This window comes from Astyanax mexicanus, chromosome 20 (genome assembly GCF_023375975.1).
Source record: "Astyanax mexicanus isolate ESR-SI-001 chromosome 20, AstMex3_surface, whole genome shotgun sequence".
NCBI classification, from domain to species: domain Eukaryota; kingdom Metazoa; phylum Chordata; class Actinopteri; order Characiformes; family Acestrorhamphidae; genus Astyanax; species Astyanax mexicanus.
In genome coordinates this window covers 4544719-4567871 of record NC_064427.1, presented here as the reverse complement: position 1 = coordinate 4567871, position 23153 = coordinate 4544719, and the positions used below count along the sequence as shown (strand labels likewise).

The following is a 23153-nucleotide window of genomic DNA, read 5'->3' as shown; positions in this document are numbered from 1 at the left end:
CATATTTATCAAAATGTTTAATTTATGCTTTCTCTGTTCATCAGACTGTGAGAATAAAGGGGGGAACTCGAATCGCTTGGTGTCCTGCATCACCACGCTATACCTGTTCAGCAAGAACCGAGCACAGCTGATGGTGAAACATGCCATGACCATGCAGCCCTATCTAACTACCAAGTGCAATGTGAGGACCAAACTCTTAAAACTTCTGCTGCTTAACTTTTAAGTTGTGTAGTGTGGCCATCTAGTGGTTCACTGGTGCAAGTGCATCTTAAATGGATCCTTAAGTCTCCTTTGAAATATCACAAGTTTAATTTCATGCTTGTTGTCTTCCACAATTCCAGAACCAGAACGATTTTATGGTGATTTGTAATGTGGCTAAGATCTTGGAGCTGGTGGTGCCTCTCATGGACCACCCCAGCGAGACCTTCCTCACCACTATCGAGGAAGACCTGATGAAGCTCATCATCAAATACGGCATGACGGTCAGTACAGGCTTCACACTTCTGAGAGAGAGAGACTTGATTTGTGCCATAACCCTGAATTCACTGCCTCACTGTGGTGTTTTTCTTTATCTCTCTCCTCCACAGGTTGTGCAGCATTGCGTGAGCTGCCTCGGAGCAGTGGTGAACAAGGTCACTCACAACTACAAGTTTGTCTGGGCTTGTTTTAATCGATATTACGGTAAGTGCAGTGGAGTTTATACATTTTTGGGGTGCTTTCACACTTATCTTGTTTGATCTAGACCTTTGGAATCAAAATCGCATGCGTCTAAGAAGTGTTTTGTGGTCAGAAAGTTGGTCTTGTTTAGCAGAGTGAGCACACTTATTTAGATGCTTCAGAGTTTCAGACTAGTTATTGGAAATTGAGTTTGTTGCTCAATGTGGCTCAGATCTGATAAAAAATCAATCTTTTCATGGTCGTGTGATCAAGCCAAATCTGTTTTTTTTTTTTTTTTTTTTTTTTTTTTTTTTTTTTAAATCAGATTCGAGTTACTTTCATGAATCTGATACATATATGATCCATGGACATGTAACATGAATGTGAACAGTCAAATCGAAATGTATGCCTCTTTTTGCTTTTACGCGTGCGCTACGTGCTTCTCTCTCATACCCACACACAGCACTCTTGGTGCAGCTGTGCAGCTACAGCTGCAAAAACAGCAAAAGCAAACCACCTGGCCTTTTTTCACCTCCTCGACCTGAGTTTCCTGTTTCTCCTTTCCAGCAAAAGATGCTCCACATATGAGCTGCTAACACTTCATCCATTTCCCTATAGAAAGCTACAAGTCGTCTCACAAATTAGTTTTTTTGTTGTTTGTGAAGAAGGCGACTTTTGCTGGTGTGAGCAAAAAATCGGATTTGAGCAATGTGCCTTGTAATGTGAACGTAGCCTAATTAGTGTTGTGCAGCAGATTACACTGGTGATTTCTCTATCTGATGTAACTGTAGATTAAACCTTATTTATAAACAAAAATAAAAGTAATCCAATGGGAATCTGTTTAGTTCATTCTGCTGATTGACGCACAAAACACTTGAAGAGAGTCTAATTTAAGCAGGGAGGCAGAATTTGGCACAACACCTGGAAAAGCAGCTTGCCAAACTGACAGCACACCAATCATAGATGTTCACCCTTCAATTTATGTTGAGTATGGGGAGTCCTAGCTATTGCAGGTAATGACGACAGGATGTAGTAGAATGTGCTTTACTGCGCTCAGTTTCCAAACTGCAGTGTAAAACCAAAATTAACCAGACCGAACACATGATGCTCAGTTCAGACTTTAGAGTGTAGAAACACCCTTAATAGTTTCCTGATTGTGTTTCTGTAGTTTTGTGTGCTGACTCAAACAATAATGTATTTTATTATCCAATGTTCCACAGGGGCTTTAAACAAACTGAAGACCCAGCATCAGGAAGACTCAAACAGCACAGTCCTTGTGTCCAACAAGCCTGCGCTGCTTCGTTCCCTCTTCACTGTGGGAGCTCTGTGCAGGCACTTCGACTTCGACCTTGAGGATTTTAAAGGCAATAACAAGGTATGCTTAAGGACATTTCTACTGCAAACAACATTTTTCGTCTGTTGTTGTATATAATGTCACTTACGTTTTGTGTGGTGGTCTCTGTGTGTTCTTGTGCAGGTTGTCATTAAGGACAAGGTGCTGGAGCTTCTGCTCTACTTCACCAAGAATGAGGATGAGGAGGTGCAGAGCAAGGCCATTATTGGTTTAGGTATGCTTCAGCTTCTAATGTGAATTGTTAATGTTCCTCTCAGATGTTACGTTACATGTATCGGAGGAGGCATGTTTCTGTCCTCATAATTAGGTGGGCTAATTGGTTGAGCAGAATTGGGAAGAAATTTTGGTTGAAAAAAAAATTAACTTAACCTGCTTCATTGCTTTTTCTCTAGGTTTCCTCTTTATCCAGCACCCTGGGCTGATGTTTGTCCCCGAGGTGAAGACCCTGTACAACGGCCTCCTCTCGGACAGGAAGACGTCAGTAAACCTAAAAATCCAGGTGCTGAAGAATCTGCAGACGTACCTGCAGGAGGAGGACACGCGCATGCAGGAGGCTGACAGGGAGTGTGAGTACCTGTTACACACCCTCAAATCTCCTAATTATTTTAACTGTAAGCAGAGTTACGGTGTTCTAAAACCCGTAATTTGCTCTGTGCCCCTGCAGGGAAAAAGCTTTCCAAGCAAGAGGACCTCAAGGAGATGGGGGATATCTCCTCAGGAATGAGTAGCTCAATCATGCAGCTGTACCTCAAGCAGGTGCTGGAGGCCTTCTTCCACACGCAGTCCAGCGTACGACACTTTGCCCTCAACGTCATCGCCCTAACACTCAACCAGGGTCTCATTCACCCTGTACAGGTACAGAATCACTGCAGGAACTGCAATAGTCACTATATATCCAGCACTTGTTGTGTGTTACTTTATTCTACAGCATCTAAATGGCTTTTATATGAATTTTTTCACAGTGTGTACCCTATTTAATCGCCATGGGGACCGATCCAGAACCTACAATGAGGAATAAAGCAGACCAGCAACTGGTGGAGATTGATAAGAAGTACACAGGATTTATTCATGTGAGTGACCTCAGCCCATTTAGCCTACCTTTGCTTATTCTGCATTCAGGGCATCACACACCAGTTGTGCCAAACAGCACTTTAAAAATTGGAATCTCTTGTGAAGAATTTATGACTCACGGTGACACCAGCTGGCGTTCAAAGACTTTAATGACACAACATGCCACACTGTATTTTCTCATTATAACATTAAATTAAACCATTACCAAAGAAATGTATACCATGAGACTTGAAATATGAATGATATGCAAGAATTTTAATATTTAATACTGTAGTTTTTAGGCGCTGTACAGCTTGACTTGCTCCCAAAAACTCCCTTGTGAGTGATGGATGTAGAGAAGCTGAATAACAAACTGAAATTTGTAGATCTGTGTTATGCTTTACCTTAATATAATTGAGGATGGTGCTCTTACTTCATGGTGCACTTGGCTACTCGGCTATAATGTGTGAAGGCTTTTTGTTTTCTGCTTTTATATGATTCAATTTCATCTTTCAATCTTTGTGTGTTGATGTAACAAAAAAAACAGATGAAGGCTGTGGCTGGGATGAAGATGTCCTACCAGGTCCAGCAGGCCATCATGGCCTCTAAGGACACAATCATCAGAGGTTTCCGTCAGGATGAAAACAGCTCAGCCCTCTGCTCTCACCTTTTTACAATGGTGCGGGGAAACAGACAGCACCGGCGAGCCTTCCTCATCTCCTTGCTCAACCTGTTTGACGACAGTGCGGTGAGTTGTGGGATTATACAAGGTTAAAATATTACGGATGTTCTCTAAACACTAAAGAACTTTTTTTTGTTTTTGTTCTATTGCAGAAGACGGAGGTGAACATGTTGCTGTTCATTGCAGACAACCTAGCGTGTTTCCCCTTCCAGAGCCAAGAAGAGCCTCTCTTCATCATGCACCACATTGACATCACGCTGTCCGTGTCTGGCAGCAACCTTTTACAGTCCTTCAAAGAGGTGAGAGTCTCTCTGTGACTGACTTTTTTTTGTGTTTTGTAGTAAGCATATGCATTCGCCTTAACACTTCTTAACGTCACTTCTTTCGAATGTAGTCTTTACTAAAGGAACCAAGGCCGCGAGAAAAGAAAAGGAAGAAGAAGGTGCGAGAAAAGAAATACAGTTCAGATGAGGAAGACGAAGATGAGTCGTCAAGCAGCAGCAGCAGCAGCAGCGATGAAGATGAGGTGGTTCACAGAGCCAAAAGGCCCAAGAGGGCTGCAGCAAACGTGGACTCCGACTCCGACCTGGATGTCGAAGACGTGGAAAAGGTCATGGACCGTCTGCCAGACAACCCGCTCCCTCTGCTGGATTTCGCCAATGCCTCTCAGGGCATCCTGCTTCTCTTGGTCCTCAAACAGCATCTGAAGAACCTTTATGGCTTCTCAGATAGGTAGGCATCACACCTTGATTCAGTTCCTAACACAGGAATGTGGGGTTCTCATGCCTGATCCCCAAAAAGGGCAGGTGTGGCTGTAAGTTTTTTATACCATCAGTAGCAAACCTGACTCCACTTGTTTAATCAGTCTGTCAGTCTTTAAACAACTAATCACATTTCCTTTTGCTTAACTGGAATAAAAACCTGCAGCCACTCTACGCTTTTTTTTTTTTTAAAGATAAGGTTTAAGACCCTTGCTGTAAAAGGCGTGTCTTATCTGTCTCTTTGTCTTGGAAAGCTAATTCACTGTACTATAAAAATAATTATATCTGATCAAATTATTTGTCTTTGTCTTTGCAACTCATTCTTTCTTAACAGCAAAATCCAGAAGTATTCTCCAACGGAGTCAGCGAAGGTGTATGACAAGGCAGTAAACAGGAAAAACAACGTGCATTTCAACCCACGGCAGACGCTAGAGTTCCTGGCCAACGGCCTTTCAAATGCCGAGCTCACAGACGACATCAAGAGGAAGATTGTCAAGCAATACTTGGACGTAAGTATATCCTAAAAGTTCCTCCCCACCCCTCTACCACACACCAAACTCTACCACACACCAGGTGTAGTTGAGAGATTTATGAATTCTCCGCTGTCACCATTTATCAAAATGTTAGTTTTGATGAATGTAAAGTTAGTACAGGTTTGTATTCAGATATACAGATTTTTTTAAATTTTATTTCCCCAACTGCCTTTTTTGATCTTAGCTTTTATTTTGCTGAACTCAACATGTCTCACCTCCCAAAGCCAGCTACACTGTAAAGGTACACATTTTGGATGAGACCAATGAATATATCTATGCAACGTTGTCCACATTTGAGCCAGTCATGTCAAACTAATCAGAAGTTTTCTACAGATGTTTAACTTTTGGATTGACTTCAGTAAATATTTGCCATGTTCTCCTCTGAATGATATTAAATATTAAATTGATCTGTTGATTCACGTGACTCATGTCATGTATTTTTTTTCTTTACAGTTTAAGGTACTGATGGAGCACTTGGACCCTGATGAGGAGGATGAGGAAGGCGAGGCGTCAGCCAGCACCCACGCCAGAAACAAAGCCATCACTGCTCTTCTGGGAGGCTCCAGCCCGAAGAACAACGCTGCTGACTCTTACGATGAAGAAAGCGACGGAGAAGAGAAAGCACCTGGAGTAAGTTGATACTGCTTTTATTATTCTTATGATAACTATTATGATTAAATCAGTGCCCCAGTGATTTTTTTTTTTTTTCATTTTTTTCAAGCCATACCTTTTATAATTAGTAACTGTTTAGAGGAGGACGGGAGATTTTTATTTCTTTCTTTTTTTTCTTGCCACTGTGGCCCTTTGGCTGTTGATGTTTTTCTTATTACCAGATTTGTGTTAATCTGCTTTGCATTGACGCAGGTTAGGAAATGTGCTCTACAAAAAAGTATTATTTGATTAATTTGATACTATAATTTTTTTTACTCTTATTTGCTTTAGAAATAAGTGCTTTTTCCGCTTTGAATAACTTTATCCAGTAAAATCTTTTATGTATGTTTTTATAATTATTTTTTTCCTTCATTTCCTTCTCCAGGCATCACGGCGATCCAGGAGAGGCGGCGACTCTGCAGACGCATCAGGTCATTTGAACGAGACGGTAGAAGCCATGGACGTCATCGCTATCTGCTGCCCCAAGTACAAGGACCGGCCGCAGATAGCGCGCGTCATCCAGAAGACGAGCAACGGTTACAGCGTGCACTGGATGGCCGGCTCCTACTCCGGCACTTGGGCAGAGGCCAAGAAACGAGACGGACGCAAACTGGTGCCTTGGGTGGACACTATCAAGGAGTCGGACATCATTTACAAGAAAATCGCCTTGACGAGTGCTCACAAGCTGACTAACAAAATGGTGCAGACTTTACGATCACTGTACGCAGCCAAGGAGGGGACTTCCAGCTAATTAATTAACTACAGTTACTCCTACATGAACTCTCAGCAGCCAAACTTTATTGGGATCCAACATTTTCTAAACCCAGACAGTAAGGCAAGAATACTACAGACTCACAGAAACCTTGAGATCCACTGTCACGAAGATGGAAACAGTATGAGAGAGGGAGGAGGGGCGGGGATAGCATTTTAACACGAGGACCTGCAGCAGAAGATACCGGACCCGTTAAAGTTAAGTTAAACAGGACAGAAACATTCAGAAGGAAATGTTTGGAAAACATTGTGTGGGAGCTCCTTCGCTGTTGTGCAGCAACTTGGTCGTGTGATTTTTACTCCCACTGTATCATAGTTTAACATAAAAAACAACAAACGAAAACAAAAATGTTTATATCTGACGAAAAAATCTGTTTAAAAAAATAAACTTAAAGTGAATGTTGGAAATTAGTCTGTTGATGTTCTTAATAAAGTGTTCTTGGAGTTAAACCTAGCACCGGATGGATTTCTTTAGCTTAGCTCAGTGTCCAGGGAAAAAAACTTTTAAATATTTCCTCTGCTTTATGTTTTACTCCTTTTTTTTTGTTTACTCATGCTGTACAATGGAGTCTCCTGGACATAATTTATTCTGTTAAAAGCAGAGCATGCAGTATCTGTGGCCTACATGCAGGGGGAGATTTTTTTGTAAATGTAGATTTTGATGTATTAGGTCACCCTAGAGAGAAAAAAGGGATCCCCAGCACTTCTGGCGGAACAAATACTGCAATAAATTTTTTTACTTCTCTTTGTTACTTGTCTTGTTTGCATTTGACTTTTATTATCATTATTATTTTTTTTAGCACTAGCAGTTGTAAGACGATCTGAGTCTCCCTTTTTCTGAAAAGTGAAGCTGCTTTATTAGTGTTTAGTGATTCAATTGTATTGTTTTTTTTCTAATGATAGGAGAGAAGTTTGCCGTAATCAAATCCCTATAACCCCACTTTTAATTTTACAGAAAAGTTCTCACTGTATACAGAGTAAAGTTCTCACTTTCTGATGAGCTACATAACGATCTTCTTGTGTCTACCACCACCAGGATGGACTGCTGGTCTTCACTTTCATATAATTACAGTTACTACTGAAGGGCTTAATGTGTACAGTGTTATTCTTCTTCCTGTCCTACATTGATGTATGGAGGAGTTAAGGAATATATTCATGAAACTTTCACTTTCTTAACAGGATGGAAGGTGACTGCTCACAAGGAGATCCAAAAATCACTCTCTTATTTACTGTGAACGTAGCAACGAGAAAAGATCCAATATCAGAGCTACAAATATGGTCATTTGCAGGTTGCAGGAAACAAGGATGTGGCAGTGTGCTCTAATGGTTTATAATTTGAATATCTCAGAATAAGACCCTGTGTAGGATGCTGCTCAGTTTATGGGAAAAACCTTTACTGTGTAAATTATTTAATTAAAATGATTCTGGTGATTTTTTTAATAGCTAAAATCAAAATGAATACTAAATGGCACTGGTGGGTGTTGTGGCACAATGGATAACACCACTGTCTGCAAGTGACCTATCAAACTATGTGGGATACTGGGTTCAACATCAGGTCTGAGTGACTGTGCTGCACTACAATAAGTAGTGGTTCTGCAGTTAGAGGGTTGTGTTGCCACTATCCCCATCTTCTCCACTGGTATTGTAGCATGGTTGACCCTGAGGTCTGACCCCAGCTTTTTTTGGGATATGTGGACACTGTGTAACACTGTACAGGTGTATAAGTATAATGACAAAAATAAAAGCAGTAGCTATTTACAGATATTTTGTAGGCCACATTTGTATTAAAGTTGTAATCCAAATATGAAAGTTACTGGAGAGTTTGAGCACTGGACAGCAGACCATGAATATTCACTGTAGGCTACAGAAACAAGTTCTGATGCAGTTCTCAGAGTGTGATATACTTTCAATAACTAAACACTGTGATCAAAGCTTCTGGTCACAGACCTGTTTAAGCAAATGTCATGGTTTGGACATGCAATGTAATCTTGGGCCTGACGAGAAGATGTGTTCATTTTGTGCCAGTGTTAATGAAATGTGAGTTAACTGAGGATAAAATATAAATGGAAAATGGGACTAAAAAAAATTGTGTGGAACTGATATATACACACTTTATTGCCAAAAGTATTCACTCACTTGTCTTGCATTTGGTGATGTGAGGCTTGGAGCTGCTTGTTCATGGAAACCTATTCCACAAAGCTCTCTACAGTCTACTGTTCTTGAACTAACCTGAAGGCCACATGAAGTTTGGGTTTCTGTAGTGATTAACTGCACAGGATAAGTTAATCAAAATAACCAGCCTCAGAAACCACAAGTTAACATCTCCCCAGATAAGAGCATCCATCCATCCATCCATATATGCAAAAAATAATAATAAAAAAAAACAAAATGAAAATAAATATATTGTATTTTAATATTTAAATATCTCATATAGTTTATAAATATTTGAGAGCCCCTTCATATAAATATGTATATGCTTGTGCATTTTTTGTTTTTAGAACCTATTTTTAATTTGTTTTGTAAATATATATTAAGCAAATAAAAATATGTTTTAAAAAAACATTTTTATTGCATATGCATATACATATTTAAATAAAAGGGCTATTTAAAAAATATTTGAGACATTAAAATATAAAAAAAAATTAAGATATAAATACACAATTCCTTTTTATTACATTTTGTGTCTGCATATCTCTAATTTTCATCATAAAAGAGCCCAAACTGAAGAAAAAGTTCGAGCTACTTTTATTATGAAGAGCGAATGTGTGGTAAATGTTTGAGCCGGAAATACAATTCCCAGTGATCAGGGCGCTGAGGAGCGCACGAGCTTGGCGGGAGAGTGTGAGTCTCGAGGAGGCGAGTGGATTTAAAAAGCGCGTTCTTTGTAAAAACCGTTACAGCGCGAGAGAGGCGGAGCGCGCGGGCTGATAAACCGTACGGTAACAGGAATAAACCCGGTTTTTATTTTGCGTAGCTAAGTGTATTTATGGCTGTTTAGCATTAAGCTAAGTACTATGCTAACCAGGCTAAGCTAACCGGCTATTGACTTCTGTAGCTAAATCAGCCTAACAAACAGTAACAGCTAACTTAGATGGAAAGAGGTCTGGCTAAAGCTAAGCTAGCCAACATAGTTAGCTTAACAAACTTACTAAAATGAGGATAGGAAATATGTAATAAAATCTCTCTTAATATATATCAAAATTAACCTATAAGCAGAGATACTGCAGAATAAATGCAAAATGTGTTCCTACGTGCTAGCTAGTTAACTACTGTCTTAGTAAGCTACGTTAACTTGTATACTGTCTAATGTGACTGATATTTATTTTACTCTAAACTAGCGAACCTAGTTAGCACACCTAATATCACTAGTTGTTAAGTTATAGCTAACGTATCCATGTTAACGAACTAGTTAGCTAGTGTAGTATTATTGTTGTTATTATTAGCTCAGATCCTCTTCTGAATATTAAGATAAGATTAGATGATACTTTATTACTGTGTGGAAATTCATTGTCACAGAAGCATAGCTAGACACTTAGTAAAAAAAAAAAGATAAAATATACAGTACAATATATATAATAATATTTATATATACAATACAATACACCATATTCAATATTTTGCAATATATGATTGATTGTATTTACAAATAATTGCACATTGCCTCTTAGTTGCCCAGGGGTTATGGAAAATATTTCACATTATGTTACACTGAACAAATTCTTGATATTAATACCAAATTTAAAACTTACTGATAAATTCAGTGAGCAGCCCATTCTTGTTTTTTCTCTTATTGTGTGCATATGCATGCAAATACTTTAGAGCTAAAATTCTGATGTTTCACAAAAAATATTTCATAACGTGTATTTTAGTCTCTTATGAGACCACGTTAAGCTAATAGGTGTGTTGGTGATCATGAAAAATGCTTTTTCGTAGGCTTATTTCAGAACTGCAGCTATGCCGTCGAGCCTGGGCCCCAGCAGCATGGCAGCGGCTCAGCAAGAAGCTCTAGAAAACTCTGGCAGGCTCATTGATCGACATCTGCAGGAAGACCGCTGCTTTCCAGACCTGTCAGAGCTGCTCAATGTCCCCTCACACAGTAAGAACACACTTGGCTGTCAGTGACACATGTATTATGTACACAGTATAACTGACTCTGACCACATTTTGTTTATATCTCTCTATCAGATATGCCCTCTCTGTCTGGGGTATCAGACATGGATTACCCACTACAAGGACCAGGACTCATCAGTGTGCCCAACCTGCCAGAGCTGAGTGCTGTGCGTAGAGTCCCTCTGCCTCCAGAGCTTGTGGAACAGTTTAGCCGTATCCTCTCAGTTAAAATCTGCATTTGAAATTAAGTATGGTGGACCTAATATGAGAGAACGTATTTAAATGTGTTCATAGCATGTTGCTATAATAATTCTAATATCTGATTGGTTGAGGGATGTTTAAGTAATTGTGAAATAATTATATCTAGCAGTGTTGACATACCTTAATCCTGAAACTTCAGACATGCAGTGCAATTGCATGATGGGAGTTTTCCCTGAGATCAGCAGAGCATGGCTGACTATTGATAATGACCTATTCATGTGGAATTATGAGGATGGGTGAGTATTGCAATTGGAGTAAAAATGTATCATGTTTATAGACCTGCTTAGTGCCAGCTTTAATTTCTGATTTATTTTCTTGTTTTGTTTAGAGGAGATGTGGCATATTTTGATGGGTTGAGTGAAACTATCCTTTCAGTTGGACTAGTAAAGCCAAAGGAAGGTGAGTGGATGACACACAAGTGATCAAAGAAGGCTTTAAATAATGAAACTATTAATAAAAGACAAATTATGTTAAGATGTCTGACTGTTTTCTCACTACTTTCTTGACTAGCATTGTTGTGCAGAAATGATTTCATATATCAAATTTTAAGGGAACGTGATAACATGTCATCCCAAATTATTTAATTTTATTTAATACAATTTTAAATTAAATAGGAACAGCTATTTCTGTGTTTAATTTTTTTGTAGATTGTCTAAATATTTCTCATTTATATACTGATACCCATTTTTTCCTCACACAGGAATTTTCCAGCCTCACATTCACTTCTTGTTAGTGTTGGCCACACCAGTGGATGTTGTGATCCTGGGTTTGAGCTTTCCTAAAGCTCACACAGGTGAGTCTTTCTTGTACTTTTCTAATAATTAATATGTCCTACTACCAATCACACCAAGTCACATAAACCCTAAACCTATGAGAGCAGTCAAGCTAAAAGCACCTGGTTTTAAAAGGACAAATGTTCTGAATGTCTCTTTCTCAGGGTTAAATGATAGTATGTCTGGAGCCATGCAGCTCCTGCCCGACCCGCTCTACTCCATCCCCACGGATAACACCTACATGCTGGCGATCACCTCCACCGATCTCGGACGCATCTTTCTGGCTGGGAAGGATGGCTGCCTGTATGAGATTGCTTACCAGGCTGAAGCTGGCTGGTTCAGCCAGCGCTGCAGGAAAATCAACCACTCCAAGAGCAGCCTGTCTTTCCTTATACCATCTCTGCTGCAGTTCTCCTTTTCTGAAGATGGTAAGAACATTGCTGCACATAGACATGAACTTTGTAAAGGTGTTTGTAATGCCTGTTTATAATTTTTCTTTGTTTTGTCTTTGTCACAGATCCGGTTGTTCAGATTGCTATTGACAATTCCCGCAACACTCTGTACACAAGGTCTGAGAAGGGTGTGCTGCAGGTCAGTGTGTTCATTTTCTTTTCTTTTAAATGTATATTATTAAGTTGCTTCTGGTCATTGTGTTTCTAATCATCAGTTCTGCCTCTTTATAGGTTTACGACTTGGGTGCTGATGGGCAGGGAATGAGTCGAGTGGCAGCTATGTCTCTGAATGCAATTGTTTCGGCTGCTGGGAACATTGCCAGGTAGTGCCACACTTATTTATTGTATTTTTTAATATAATGTGTATCTATAGAGCACAAAACATCTTGTCAGTCAATGATGTCCATTTTATCGCTTTCTTATGTGTCTCTTTCAGAACTATTGATCGTTCTGTCTTCAAACCCATCGTCCAGATAGCAGTTATTGATCGTTCCGAGTCCTCAGATTGCCAGCTCCTGGCTGTCACTCATGCTGGTAAGAGACCTGGGAATGAACCCAGAAAAAGTAATAAAACTAATGAGTCTTCCTAGTGTTAATGTGTCTTCTGTGGAGTGCAATGATGTAAGGTTTAACATTAGGGGACAAATTGGGTATGCTCATATCTTATATAAGTTGTGAGGTGTTATCTAGTGAGTGATTTTGCATGCACAATGCAACCACAGTTGGCCAGTGGAAAACAACGCAGCATACCTTGTTATACGTTGTGTAATGTAAAAAGGTCTTACAATTACCAGCCACAGTGGACAGGGAAGGATGGTAATGATAGAGACTGGTGACCTCTGGCTAAAATTGTCTGTACAAATAGACAAACAACTCTGGCAAAAATCTCATTCATCTTCAGAGCAAGAGGCCCGTCACTTGTATCCCGCAGTTCAGTGCAGCGGTCTGTAGCTTCTGACGTGATACTAGTTCCCATCCCATGACGTTGCATTTCAGAGTATATTTCTATCTTGTGTTTCATCTTTTGATGCATTGTGTATCATGCAGGTGTACGTCTGTACTTCAGCACCTCTCCATTTGCTCCACCGAATGCCAGGCAAACCACAGCCCGGCCCAGCCTGCTCGCTCTGGTTCATGTTCGGCTGCCCCCTGGATTCTCAGCCTCCTCCACCCTGCAAAAGCCTTCAAAAGTTCACAAGGCACTCTACAACAAAGGTATGCTCATACCTTACATTAAGACAGTTATGAGAAGTGTTTCATGCTTAACACTTTCTGATTTACTGTTTTGTTTGTTTTTTGAGTATAGGAGTTTTACTGATGGCAGCATCGGAGACAGAGGACAGTGATATACTGTGGTGTATTAATCACGACTCCTTCCCGTTTAAGAAGCCCCTCATGGAAGCACAGGTTACATGTCATTCATTATTAGCCAACCCCCCCTCCTCTCTCTCTTTTTCTCTTTTTTAATTTAAATACTGGTTTTGATTAATATTGTCCTGATTTTCAAAGAAGTCATTGTTTGGTATGAACTATGCAGCTTTATGCAGCTTACTTGGTTGCTAAATATTTAGTACATCCCTAACAATAGCAGTGATGATAGAAAAATCATTTCAGATGTTTGTTTTATTGCTAATACCTGCTATTGTAAGCTGAAATACTTTTCCAATTTTTCTTGTAGATGACCTCAAACATAGATGGCCACTCATGGGCGCTCTGTTCCATAGATGATGCCAAATCACCCAGAATTTTGACTCCTTTAAATAAGGACTTCATTCCTCTCACTGATTCCCCAGTGGTGGTTCAGCAGCACAATATTCCACCTCAGAAGTTTGTTCTCCTCTCTGCTCAGGTAAAGTTTTTTTTTTCCTGACCCTAAACGTTGGTACTTTTTTATTATATGATTCCTAGATTTATTTTCCCTTTTTCCTCTGTACAGGGAAGTCACATCTTTCACAAACTTAGACCAGTTGACCAATTGCGCCATCTGCTGGTGAGCAGCGGTGGTGGGGAGAGTGAAGAAATTGAGCGTTTCTTCAAGCTTCACAGGGTATAAGGAGCCCCTTTTGCAGCATGTATTTTATTGATTTTGTGTGTTTTGTGTGCTTTATTTCATCTTTCTGTTCTATTGTTGAATGCAGGAAGAGCAGGCATGTGCCACTGCTTTAATCTTGGCCTGCTCCAATGCTGCCTGTGATAGAGAAGTTTCTGTGTGGGCTACTCGAGCTTTCTTCAGGTGTGACTTCATAACTCTTTAATGAAAATGCAAACAGTTATTTAGGGGGGGTTGTTGTAAAATACAGCAAATAATATATAGTCAGAGTTATCTGAACAGTGGCAATAGTATATTTGTTATATTTAAATGGTGGGTGTCTCTACTCAGGATTCCATTACTGATTCTGTAGATAAATCTGAATAACTTTGTCTATAATACCTAATTTTACAATAAACCACGCTGAATTATTTTTTCTGCATAGTTATTTTTATGTGCATCTTTAATGCATTTAAAATATATATATAATTAAAATATATTTAAATATATATACTTATATTTTCTGTACAGGTATGGAGGAGAGGCTCAGATGCGTTTCCCCTCTGCTATGAGTGCACCAAGCAATGTTGGACCCCTCCTCGGCTCCCCTGTACCTGGTGATTATGAATACTAGTTTTTACTAACTTGGTTTAACAGTTTTAACTTTTAACTTTTGTACTAATTTTGGAGTTTGATTTAATGCTTGTTTGTGGTCAACTAATTCCTAACCCATAATCTCTTACTGTTGAAATTGTAGGCTCCCCTATGCCTGTTGGTAGTCCTTTTCCCAATCCCAGTTTTCTAGCTACACCAGCTCCAGGTACCTTTACTTAGCATGACATGTTTGTATTGTAAAGTATTATATTTAATAATGTTATTTGTTTTGCCCTGTGTCCCAGGGATGATGCAACCCAGTGTGTCCACTCCCTTCATTCCTGCCACCCCCATGACTCCTGGAGGTCCTGTCATCCCTACCATGTCATCTGGTCCTGAAGTGCTCTTCTCTGGGAAGCACAATGGCATTGGTGTCTACTTTGCTCGCATACTTGGGTGAGCCTATATAGAGTAATGTACTTATGTGGTGTGTTACATTTTTTATTTTGTATGTTATTTTCCTTATGCTTTGCTTTGTTGCTGATCTTATATTCATTTCAGCAACATCTGGGATGGAAGTCTGGCAATGGAACGACCAATCAGTAAAGGAAGCCAAACTGTCAATATTGTGAGTAATGCAACATAGATGTTAAACATTGACATTGTGTCCAATGTTATTTGGTTGATTTTAGATCCACATTTGAAATGTGTTGTGTGGTTAACTTCTACCCCTGAGGTGCTAAATAGTCTCAAGATTACAAAATGAATTGTATTATGAGCCAACTATAAGTAATTGTCAATAGTAGGCTAAAGACTGGTCCGTGCATAGCACAAACTGTCCACAATGCTCAGTGTTCGTAGCTTTTATGAGCGGGATAATGTGTTCCTTTGTAGAGGAGTGGAGTGAGAAATGTGTTTATTCTGCCTCAGAAAAACACAAGGCTAATGTGGTTAATTTGTAATGAAATTGTGGACATTGTGAAAAGTGATAACATGAGGCACTACTGCAAAATCAGACTTGCATATTTAAATTAAGTCCAACCAAAAAAACCTTTTGGTTTGTTTGTATAAATACCCTTGGCTTTAGGATAAATTTGTCAGCTGACGTCCCAGGACTTTTGTCCATTTAGTGTAGTATTTTTATTGAATGAATTGTTTTTGCACATGTACACTCATTGCTCATTATTGCAATCAGTTTTATATTCTTTGTTTTTGCTTATTTGTTTTGTGTCTCAGATGGAGAGTACAGCAAGTTCATCAGATCTAGAGGCTGTTCTGCTGGAGCTTCAAGGCCTGAAAGAGTTCCTTGACAAAAACTCCCAGTTCAGCCCCACATCTTTAGGTTCAGCAGGGTAAGAGGCTGCCTTCATTAGCTTCTGCTGGGCTTCAGTTGCCCTGTTCTTTATTAGTAATTAGTATTATCAGTAGTGCTGCCTTTCATTAATACATCTGTCCCAACAGTTTCAGCTCTCCTGCCAACCTGCAGCAAAGGCTTCTTGGATTCATGCGCCCAGATGGTGCCAGCTCTCAGCAAGTCCAGCAAGAGCTTCAGAGGAAATACCACAGTAGGTTTTGTTAGCATATTTGCAGATGCATGAGAAAGAACAACAAGAAATTGAAAAACAAAAGCATGATAGTTTGACTTTGAATCTTATTTTACAGCCGAAGCTCAGGCCTATGAGAAGGCATCTCTGCAAGCCATTCAGCAACTGGTGCACCGTTCTTTTCAAACTCTGGCTCTCTGGAAACTCCTGTGTGATCACCAGTTCAGCCTCATCATCTCAGAACTGCCCAAGGTTTGCACCCTACACATGTCTTTTTGTCCATTCTCTATTATCTTTCTCAGTATCTAAATAATACTGTATTGTGTGTCTTACAGGATTTTCAGGAGCAGCTGAAAGCCATCAGCTTTAAAGACCTGGTGATACGTGGCCGTGAGCTGACCGGGGCGCTTGTCACTGCTCTCATCAATGTCTACATCAAAGACAGCGCCTCTGTGGACGCCATCAGCTGCCACCTGCGGGAGATCTGCCCTCTTTTGTACAGCAGCGATGACAGTGTCTGTTCTAAGGTAACATCACTTTCTTTGCCTCTAACCTGCCTAATAAGGGTGGGCATAAAATATATATATATATATATTTCCATTCGATTGAATATTTATTTAAATGATCTGCTCTCAGTTCAGTCCTTAATTAACCTATTAGCCTATCTTTAACCACACCAGCATAAATCATCACTACTCTGGCGGTTGTCACAAGCCATGTTTTTGTTCATCAGGGTCCTTCACATCTAAAAGCTAATAAAAAATATATATTCTACATCTTAAGGCTTGTGTCTGGTTTAGGATCATATGAATAGCATGTGCATTGTTGAAATGTTATTGATGACTCTGTGCAACAAATGGCTGTCCATCAAAAAATAGACCCCCCCCCCCCCCTTTTTTTTTTGTTTTGCATAGAGATCTGTTCCTTGTACAATGACATAATTTAGTTATCTGATCTTTTTTCATATCCAAAAAAAAAAAATCATCTTAAATAAATAAATCAGATCAGAAATCAAATTAAATTGGGACCTTATAAATCACAGTTGATTGAATTTGAGAAATCAGGGGTGATACCCAGCCCTACTGTTTAAGTATACAAAGTTGCTGCACAGTGTCACACAGAGTACTTTTAACCAAATCTCCCTCTCCTCCCAGGCCAATGAGCTGTTGCAGAGCTCCAGGCAGATCCAGAACAAGTTGGAGAAGGAGCGCACACTGAAGGAATCCTTACAGCTGTACCAACAGATCAGCCACAATGCAGACCTGCCGCTTGTTTGTTCACAGTACAGACAAGGTAACATTTTATGTAGCATATTGCATAAAAAACATTGTACATATTTCCAACAGAGAATTACTAATAATTTTAAATACTATTTTTTTTCTTTCTTTTTAGTTCGTTTTTATGAGGGTGTTGTGGAGTTGTGCCTCACAGCTGCTGATAAGAAAGACCCCCAGAGATTGGGCCCACACTTTTATAAGAACGGGGAACCAGAGGAGGATGCTGTTGGACAGCAAGCCTTCCAGGACAGGTAGTTTACATATGTTTTTTCTGTGTTCTGTGACTAAACTTAACCGAACACCAATTATTTTCTGAAGTCGTACATAGTACTTATTTTATATTGTCTCAATGTGCCTCTGTCCAGGTTGTCGTGTTATAAGTGCATCACAGACACCATGCAGGAGCTGGTGAACCAGAGCAAAGCAGCTCCTCAGTCTCCCAGTGTACCCAAACAGCCTGGGCCCCCAGTCATGACATCTGATCCCAATATGCTCAGCAATGAAGATGCTGCTGCCCATGTGAGTTCACTTTTGTTTTTTTTTTTGTTTTTTTATTTCAAGTACTTTTAAAGGGGTGCATTTCCCAAGAATATGTAAGGAAATTGCACAGTTAGCATAGTTTCTGGGTACTAAGTCATCAATGGCGGATGATGCATTGGAAAGGCCATATTCGTTAGGTCTGAAAGCTGAAATTATCAGTCTTTCTTTAGGAATGTTTAGAAATTTAAGTGTTTTGAGACTATGCTGTAGCTCATAGTGTATTTGAGTATAGTTACTTTTATCAAAGGATTTTGATACAAACCCCTGTGTGCCCAAAATTTTGTGTAAATGTATGTAAAATGACATGTTCAACATAAACACTAATGTGGCATTAACAAGGTACAACAGTTTTAGGTAAAGGCATGGTAAAATCACCCGTTGTTTTAATAAACTTTTAACCAAATGTTTTTCTTTTTCCCGTTGTCAGTTTGAGCAGATGCTTGGCCTAGCTCAGAGGTCGCAGGATGAACTGTTCCATATCGCTCTTTATAATTGGCTAATACAGGCTGACCTCACTGACAAACTGCTTGAGGTAAGACTATACATGTTCTCTATATTGATGATCTTAATGGTTTGCGGTACTTTTTATAATTGGTATTTCTCTATTTCATACAAGCCCCCTATTTTCTCTGCTTCTCTGAATTTTTGTGTTTTCATTGTGTAGGTGAACTCCCCATACCTTGAGGATCATTTAATGCACATGATAAAGCAGGACCAGAGTAAAGTGCGCAACATGGACCTACTCTGGCGTTACTACGAGAAGAGCCGCAGCTTTGGCAAAGCAGCTCACGTGCTGGCCAGGCTAGCTGACATGCACAGGTGTGTTAACAGAGCCCTGTAGTGCTTTTAGAAAACAGCTTGGAAGCATAGACCCATACTGACTAATAGCAATTTTTTTTGTGTATCTGCAGCACAGAGATTTCTCTGAAACAGAGACTTGAATACATCTCCCGGGCCATCCTCTCCGCCAAGAGCTCATCCTGCATTTCATCCATGGGAGCTGACGGAGAGTTCTTGCATGAACTGGAGGAGAAGATGGAGGTATGGAGAAGGAATACCCACTGCATATACGTCTTTTCTAGTTATTTTAAAATTGTTTGTTTTTCTTTGTTACAGCTACATTGTACAGCTACATTTTCAGAGACTATTGCTCTGTTTGTTGTTTATTAGATTATGACTTCCTTTATTACATTTTACCCAACAGGTGGTGCGTATTCAGGTCCAGATCCAAGAAACACTAAGCAGACAGTACTCGCAGCATCCCTCTGTGCAGGGAGCGATATCTCAGCTCGACTCTGAGCTAATGGACATTACCAAGGTAAATGCATGACTTCATATTTTTTAACCTTTATCCTAGTCTTTAACCAATAGTTAATAAAGAATCTAATGGAAACTCAGTGTTTAGTTAAAAGCTTTCAGAAAAGTACAACCACCTTTTTAACAACTTTTTTTCTAATTTATTCATTTGTTTGTCTATAACATGTAAGGAATAGAATCAATTTATATATAAAAAAAGAAAAGAAATGGTGTGGGGAAAAGGGGAATGCATTTAAGATTTACATTAGTTATTAATTGCATTGGACATTCGTTCATTTAGTACCGTTCTCCTGCCAGGAGCCATATAACCCAACATTTTTATTCAAAGGAATAAATGCCAAAAGTGATAAATATTTTTGAAGTTGCCAAAAAAACTTTTGAGTTTTATCAATAGTTTCACATTGTCCTTAACATAACTGTTGCTTAAATTTTTTATTTGTATGCTCTTAACTTATTCATTTTTGGCTTCAAAACCATTATTTTCATGTTTTTCATAGCTTTATGGGGAGTTTGCTGACCACTTCCGGTTGTCTGAGTGCAAACTGGCTATCATTCACTGCGCCGGCCACTCAGATCCTATCCTGGTCCATTCGCTGTGGCAGGAGATTTTGGAGAAAGGTAAGTTTCTACTAAAGCAAAATGCACCTTACTATGACTAATATGGTCAAGATTGTCTTAGCAATGATCTAATTATTTATTTTTATGAACAGAGCTGAGTGACAGTGTGGTAATGAGTCCAGCCGACCGTATGCGGGCCTTGAGTCTGAAGCTAGTGTCTCTGGGGAAGCTGTATGCAGGGACACCACGATACTTTCCACTGGGTATGATTTTACTACTCCTGTCAGCACAGTGTCTCATGAGGTTACTTATGAGGTTTGTTGTGAACACTGTTGTGTATAATTTTGTTAAATTGTTTCCCTTGATGGCCTAAACAATTTTGTTTGCCTGTTTAGGCATGCCACCATTTGTTCTGTGGTCTCTTATGACTTTTGCAGTTGCAATTGAGCGATTAGCTTTAATTTGGAATATTTTTTTTCTTGTGAAGGAAGGGGAATAATGGAAAGGTTTTCTTGTCCTCTTGTACCCTTTCACAATTTGGTTTAAAATTTGAATAGACTAGACAGCCTGTTTTTCTGTCTTCTCTACTTAATCCTGATTGTGTTTTCAGAGTTCCTGGTCAAGTTTCTGGAGCAGGAGGTGTGTAAAATGAACTGGGATGTGGGCTTTGTCACCTTCACGATGCAGGAGATTGGTGTACAACTTCCACGTCTGCTGGAAGTCTATGATCAGCTCTTTAAGAGTCGGGTATGACATTTCACATCATGCTGTATGTTTCAGGGATTCAGTGATTTTTAAATGGGCTTTATTCCATTTCAGGTAAAATTGTGAACATAGAATTGAATCTATATGAGTATCGTAAACTGATGATTTAAATATGCCAGCTTTCTTCTAAGTAGCTAGATTTAACCCAGTATGTTTTTCATAAGAATGTGTTTGAGAGATAAAGTGCATTACAGAAAATTCATTAAGCTGGCTAGCGGTATAACATAAGGACTGTCATAAAATTGTCTCATGCCCCCAGGCCAGAATTTTTACCAGTTTGACCATTTTCTTATTGTTTTTCTCACAGGATCCATGTTGGCAGCGTCTAAAGAAACCCCTCCATCTAGTGGAATGTATTCACGTTCTCCTGTCCGGATATGTTGATGACCCCAGCCGAGTGCCCACTTATGACAGGTATTATATCCTTCATTTGTTGTGTTTACATTGAAAGCCTCATTAAATAATTCTGGGTTGTTTCTTACTTTAGATTAATTCATATTCAAATGTAAATTTATATCAGATCTGCCCCTGAAGTGCCATGCGTGTGCATGTTGATCTATTAGCTAATGGTTCGTACGGTCATGGAAAAACCTGGAAAAGTCATGGAATTTGAAAATGGCAATTTCCAGGCCTGGATAAGTTTTGGAAAAATACCCAGAGAATTTTGAAAAGACCATGGAAATTTGGTCTACAAATCTTTGTGTTTCAGTTTATCAATGGAAAAAATCTATTTTATGTCAGCTCAGAGTTAATTCAGTAATTTTAATCTGACACACATTTAATCATTAAAAAATGTGTGTCAACATTTTTATCTGACTCATTTTTAGATCTACTATAATTCGTTTTAATTAAAGTTTTAGTAGATTTTTTTTTGTTTTGTTTTATTGTCCATGTCTGCACTGATGTTTTAAACATTGTATGGTCATAAAAATTTGTCTTGAAGGCATTAAACAGTCATGAAAAAAAATCATGGAAATGTATTGGTTAAAACGTGTATGAACCCTGAAAATACTGCCGATGCATCTGTGTACTATTATTATTATCTGTGTAACACTTAAGGCATAACATATAATTTGGGTCACTTCAGACTAATTTCTCTCCAGTTATAGATCTAAATCCTATAGCTGTGTGCCAAAATGATCCTTACCCTTTGTTTTTCTTTTCCTTTTAGACGGAGGTTCACTAATGTATGTTTGGACAACATCTGTGGCTATCTGGTGGAACTTCAGTCTCTAAGCCCCAATGCTGCCCTGCAGGAGATAATTCGCAACTTCAAATCTCTGCAAGCCAAACTAGAGAAACTGCACTGAGACTAATGAGCGGAGACCAAACATGAGTGTCTGTGAATGGACTGTGTTTTGCCTCATTTTTCTTCCTGATAACAATTTAAAGGTGGTCAAAAGCAGAAAAAGCCAAGGGATTAAAAGACAAGTCAAAGCACTCAAAACATTTATGCAACCTCATATACAGATTCTGATCTATACATTCATCTTTCTCTCTTGATGCCTGAAATCTTTTATACATCTATACTTAATGTATGTTAAAGCATACAGAGATTAGGGTGCCATAATATTTGTTCTCAAAGGTGCTGTACATGAGAGAGATGGGGTCTATTAGTGATTTTCATTGTGTTTAAAAGGCTTGTTTATTAACATTTTGCAGGAGAAATGTTGAATTATTTCCCAGTAGACCAGCAGACTCTAATCAGGGGTTAGTACAGCAACCGTCAGCAAAAAAATCATCTGATAGATGAATGGAGCGGTTTCAAATTGTGCTTTCATTGGTAAGCTCATTTTTGACGATTCCATATTGATTGGAATTACTACTTAGTTTTTCATCATGTGTTTACATTAAGTCCAGTTGGACCATGCTAGTGAAATGAATTGTAAGCACTTCTGGAGATGGGATGTAATTCTAGAGCTACCTCTACTGCTCCAAATATCTGCCATTGAGGGTTCAGGTTGTTTGTAATTCGCTGTCACTACTAGTGTACTCTGATCTCGCTGATTTTCTTTTTTATTTGTGGTCATGTGGCCAACTAGCGTCAATATTTAAAATTTAAAACAAAAACATCACGTTGGTTTGAGCTGAAATGAGGTGAATGAGGACTATATTGGATACCTTTTTAAAAATATTTTTTTTTATATAAATGCTTGAGTGAGTTTGAATGTTCCGATTTGTTAGAAACATAAAAAATAAAAGATTCTCTCAAACCATATTTTGCTTTCTTTTATATTATTTGTAAGTGATTATTTCAGTATAAATCATTTACGTAGTTTCTCATCCAGAGTGACATTTGACCAGTTTCCCTGCTTCTTTTTTGACAGTTACTCAGACAAAAGAAGACATTGTTAGCTCTTTGGGCTTGTTTTATTATTCAATAAGAATTAACCAGAGTTCCTAACTTGTTTTGCAGCCTTGTATGTTGACCTTTAACAGCATATCATGTTATGCTGTGATTATAGCTTGTATCT

General features: G+C 38.9%; 2 protein-coding genes across 9 annotated transcripts in view; both read left to right on the top strand.

Moving 5' to 3' along the window:
- nipblb (NIPBL cohesin loading factor b) overlaps window positions 1–7211 on the top strand; it is a 38834-nt gene extending 31623 nt beyond the window's left edge. For all 5 annotated transcript variants that reach the window (XM_007244790.4, XM_007244791.4, XM_007244789.4 and 2 more), the window contains exons 34-47: window positions 45–181; window positions 342–482; window positions 588–681; window positions 1878–2032; window positions 2135–2225; window positions 2404–2577; window positions 2676–2866; window positions 2974–3081; window positions 3609–3809; window positions 3896–4042; window positions 4138–4475; window positions 4839–5013; window positions 5491–5667; window positions 6074–7211. In XM_007244790.4, the coding sequence (XP_007244852.3) occupies window positions 45–181; window positions 342–482; window positions 588–681; window positions 1878–2032; window positions 2135–2225; window positions 2404–2577; window positions 2676–2866; window positions 2974–3081; window positions 3609–3809; window positions 3896–4042; window positions 4138–4475; window positions 4839–5013; window positions 5491–5667; window positions 6074–6439 (2495 nt within the window). In that variant the 3' untranslated portion in view covers window positions 6440–7211. The remainder of the gene's footprint in view (window positions 1–44; window positions 182–341; window positions 483–587; window positions 682–1877; window positions 2033–2134; window positions 2226–2403; window positions 2578–2675; window positions 2867–2973; window positions 3082–3608; window positions 3810–3895; window positions 4043–4137; window positions 4476–4838; window positions 5014–5490; window positions 5668–6073) is intronic.
- Window positions 7212–9254: 2043 nt separating this feature from the next.
- nup155 (nucleoporin 155) lies at window positions 9255–22897 on the top strand. Of its 4 annotated transcripts, none has more exons than XM_015604659.3 (35): window positions 9255–9315; window positions 10393–10555; window positions 10645–10782; window positions 10970–11066; window positions 11159–11229; window positions 11531–11623; window positions 11768–12031; window positions 12121–12194; window positions 12287–12378; window positions 12492–12589; window positions 13103–13270; window positions 13362–13462; window positions 13734–13904; window positions 13992–14102; window positions 14194–14288; window positions 14616–14701; window positions 14842–14904; window positions 14984–15134; window positions 15240–15306; window positions 15915–16030; window positions 16140–16243; window positions 16341–16474; window positions 16558–16749; window positions 17377–17515; window positions 17615–17750; window positions 17865–18018; window positions 18467–18571; window positions 18704–18858; window positions 18951–19080; window positions 19244–19357; window positions 19854–19974; window positions 20067–20177; window positions 20525–20661; window positions 20987–21093; window positions 21851–22897. In XM_015604659.3, exons 2-35 carry the CDS (start codon window positions 10414–10416, stop codon window positions 21987–21989), a joined length of 4176 nt encoding a protein of 1391 aa, XP_015460145.3. In that variant the 5' UTR covers window positions 9255–9315; window positions 10393–10413; the 3' UTR covers window positions 21990–22897. The 4 variants fall into 4 exon arrangements, with proteins under 4 accessions (XP_015460145.3, XP_007244856.3, XP_007244857.3 ...); XM_007244794.4 differs by having other exon boundaries at window positions 9256–9393; XM_007244795.4 differs by having other exon boundaries at window positions 9261–9398.
- The last annotated feature ends 256 nt before the right edge of the window (window positions 22898–23153 follow it).

What these genes read in the sequence shown, in the direction of transcription:
- nup155 (XM_015604659.3), top strand. Translation starts at nt 10,414, where the DNA reads ATGCCGTCGAGCCTGGGCCCCAGCAGCATGGCAGCGGCTCAGCAAGAA. An exon ending in CAAGGCACTCTACAACAAAG is followed by an intron (nt 13,271 to 13,361) that starts GTATGCTCATAC and finishes TTTTGAGTATAG; the next exon opens with GAGTTTTACTGATGGCAGCA. An exon ending in TTGTTCTCCTCTCTGCTCAG is followed by an intron (nt 13,905 to 13,991) that starts GTAAAGTTTTTT and finishes TCCTCTGTACAG; the next exon opens with GGAAGTCACATCTTTCACAA.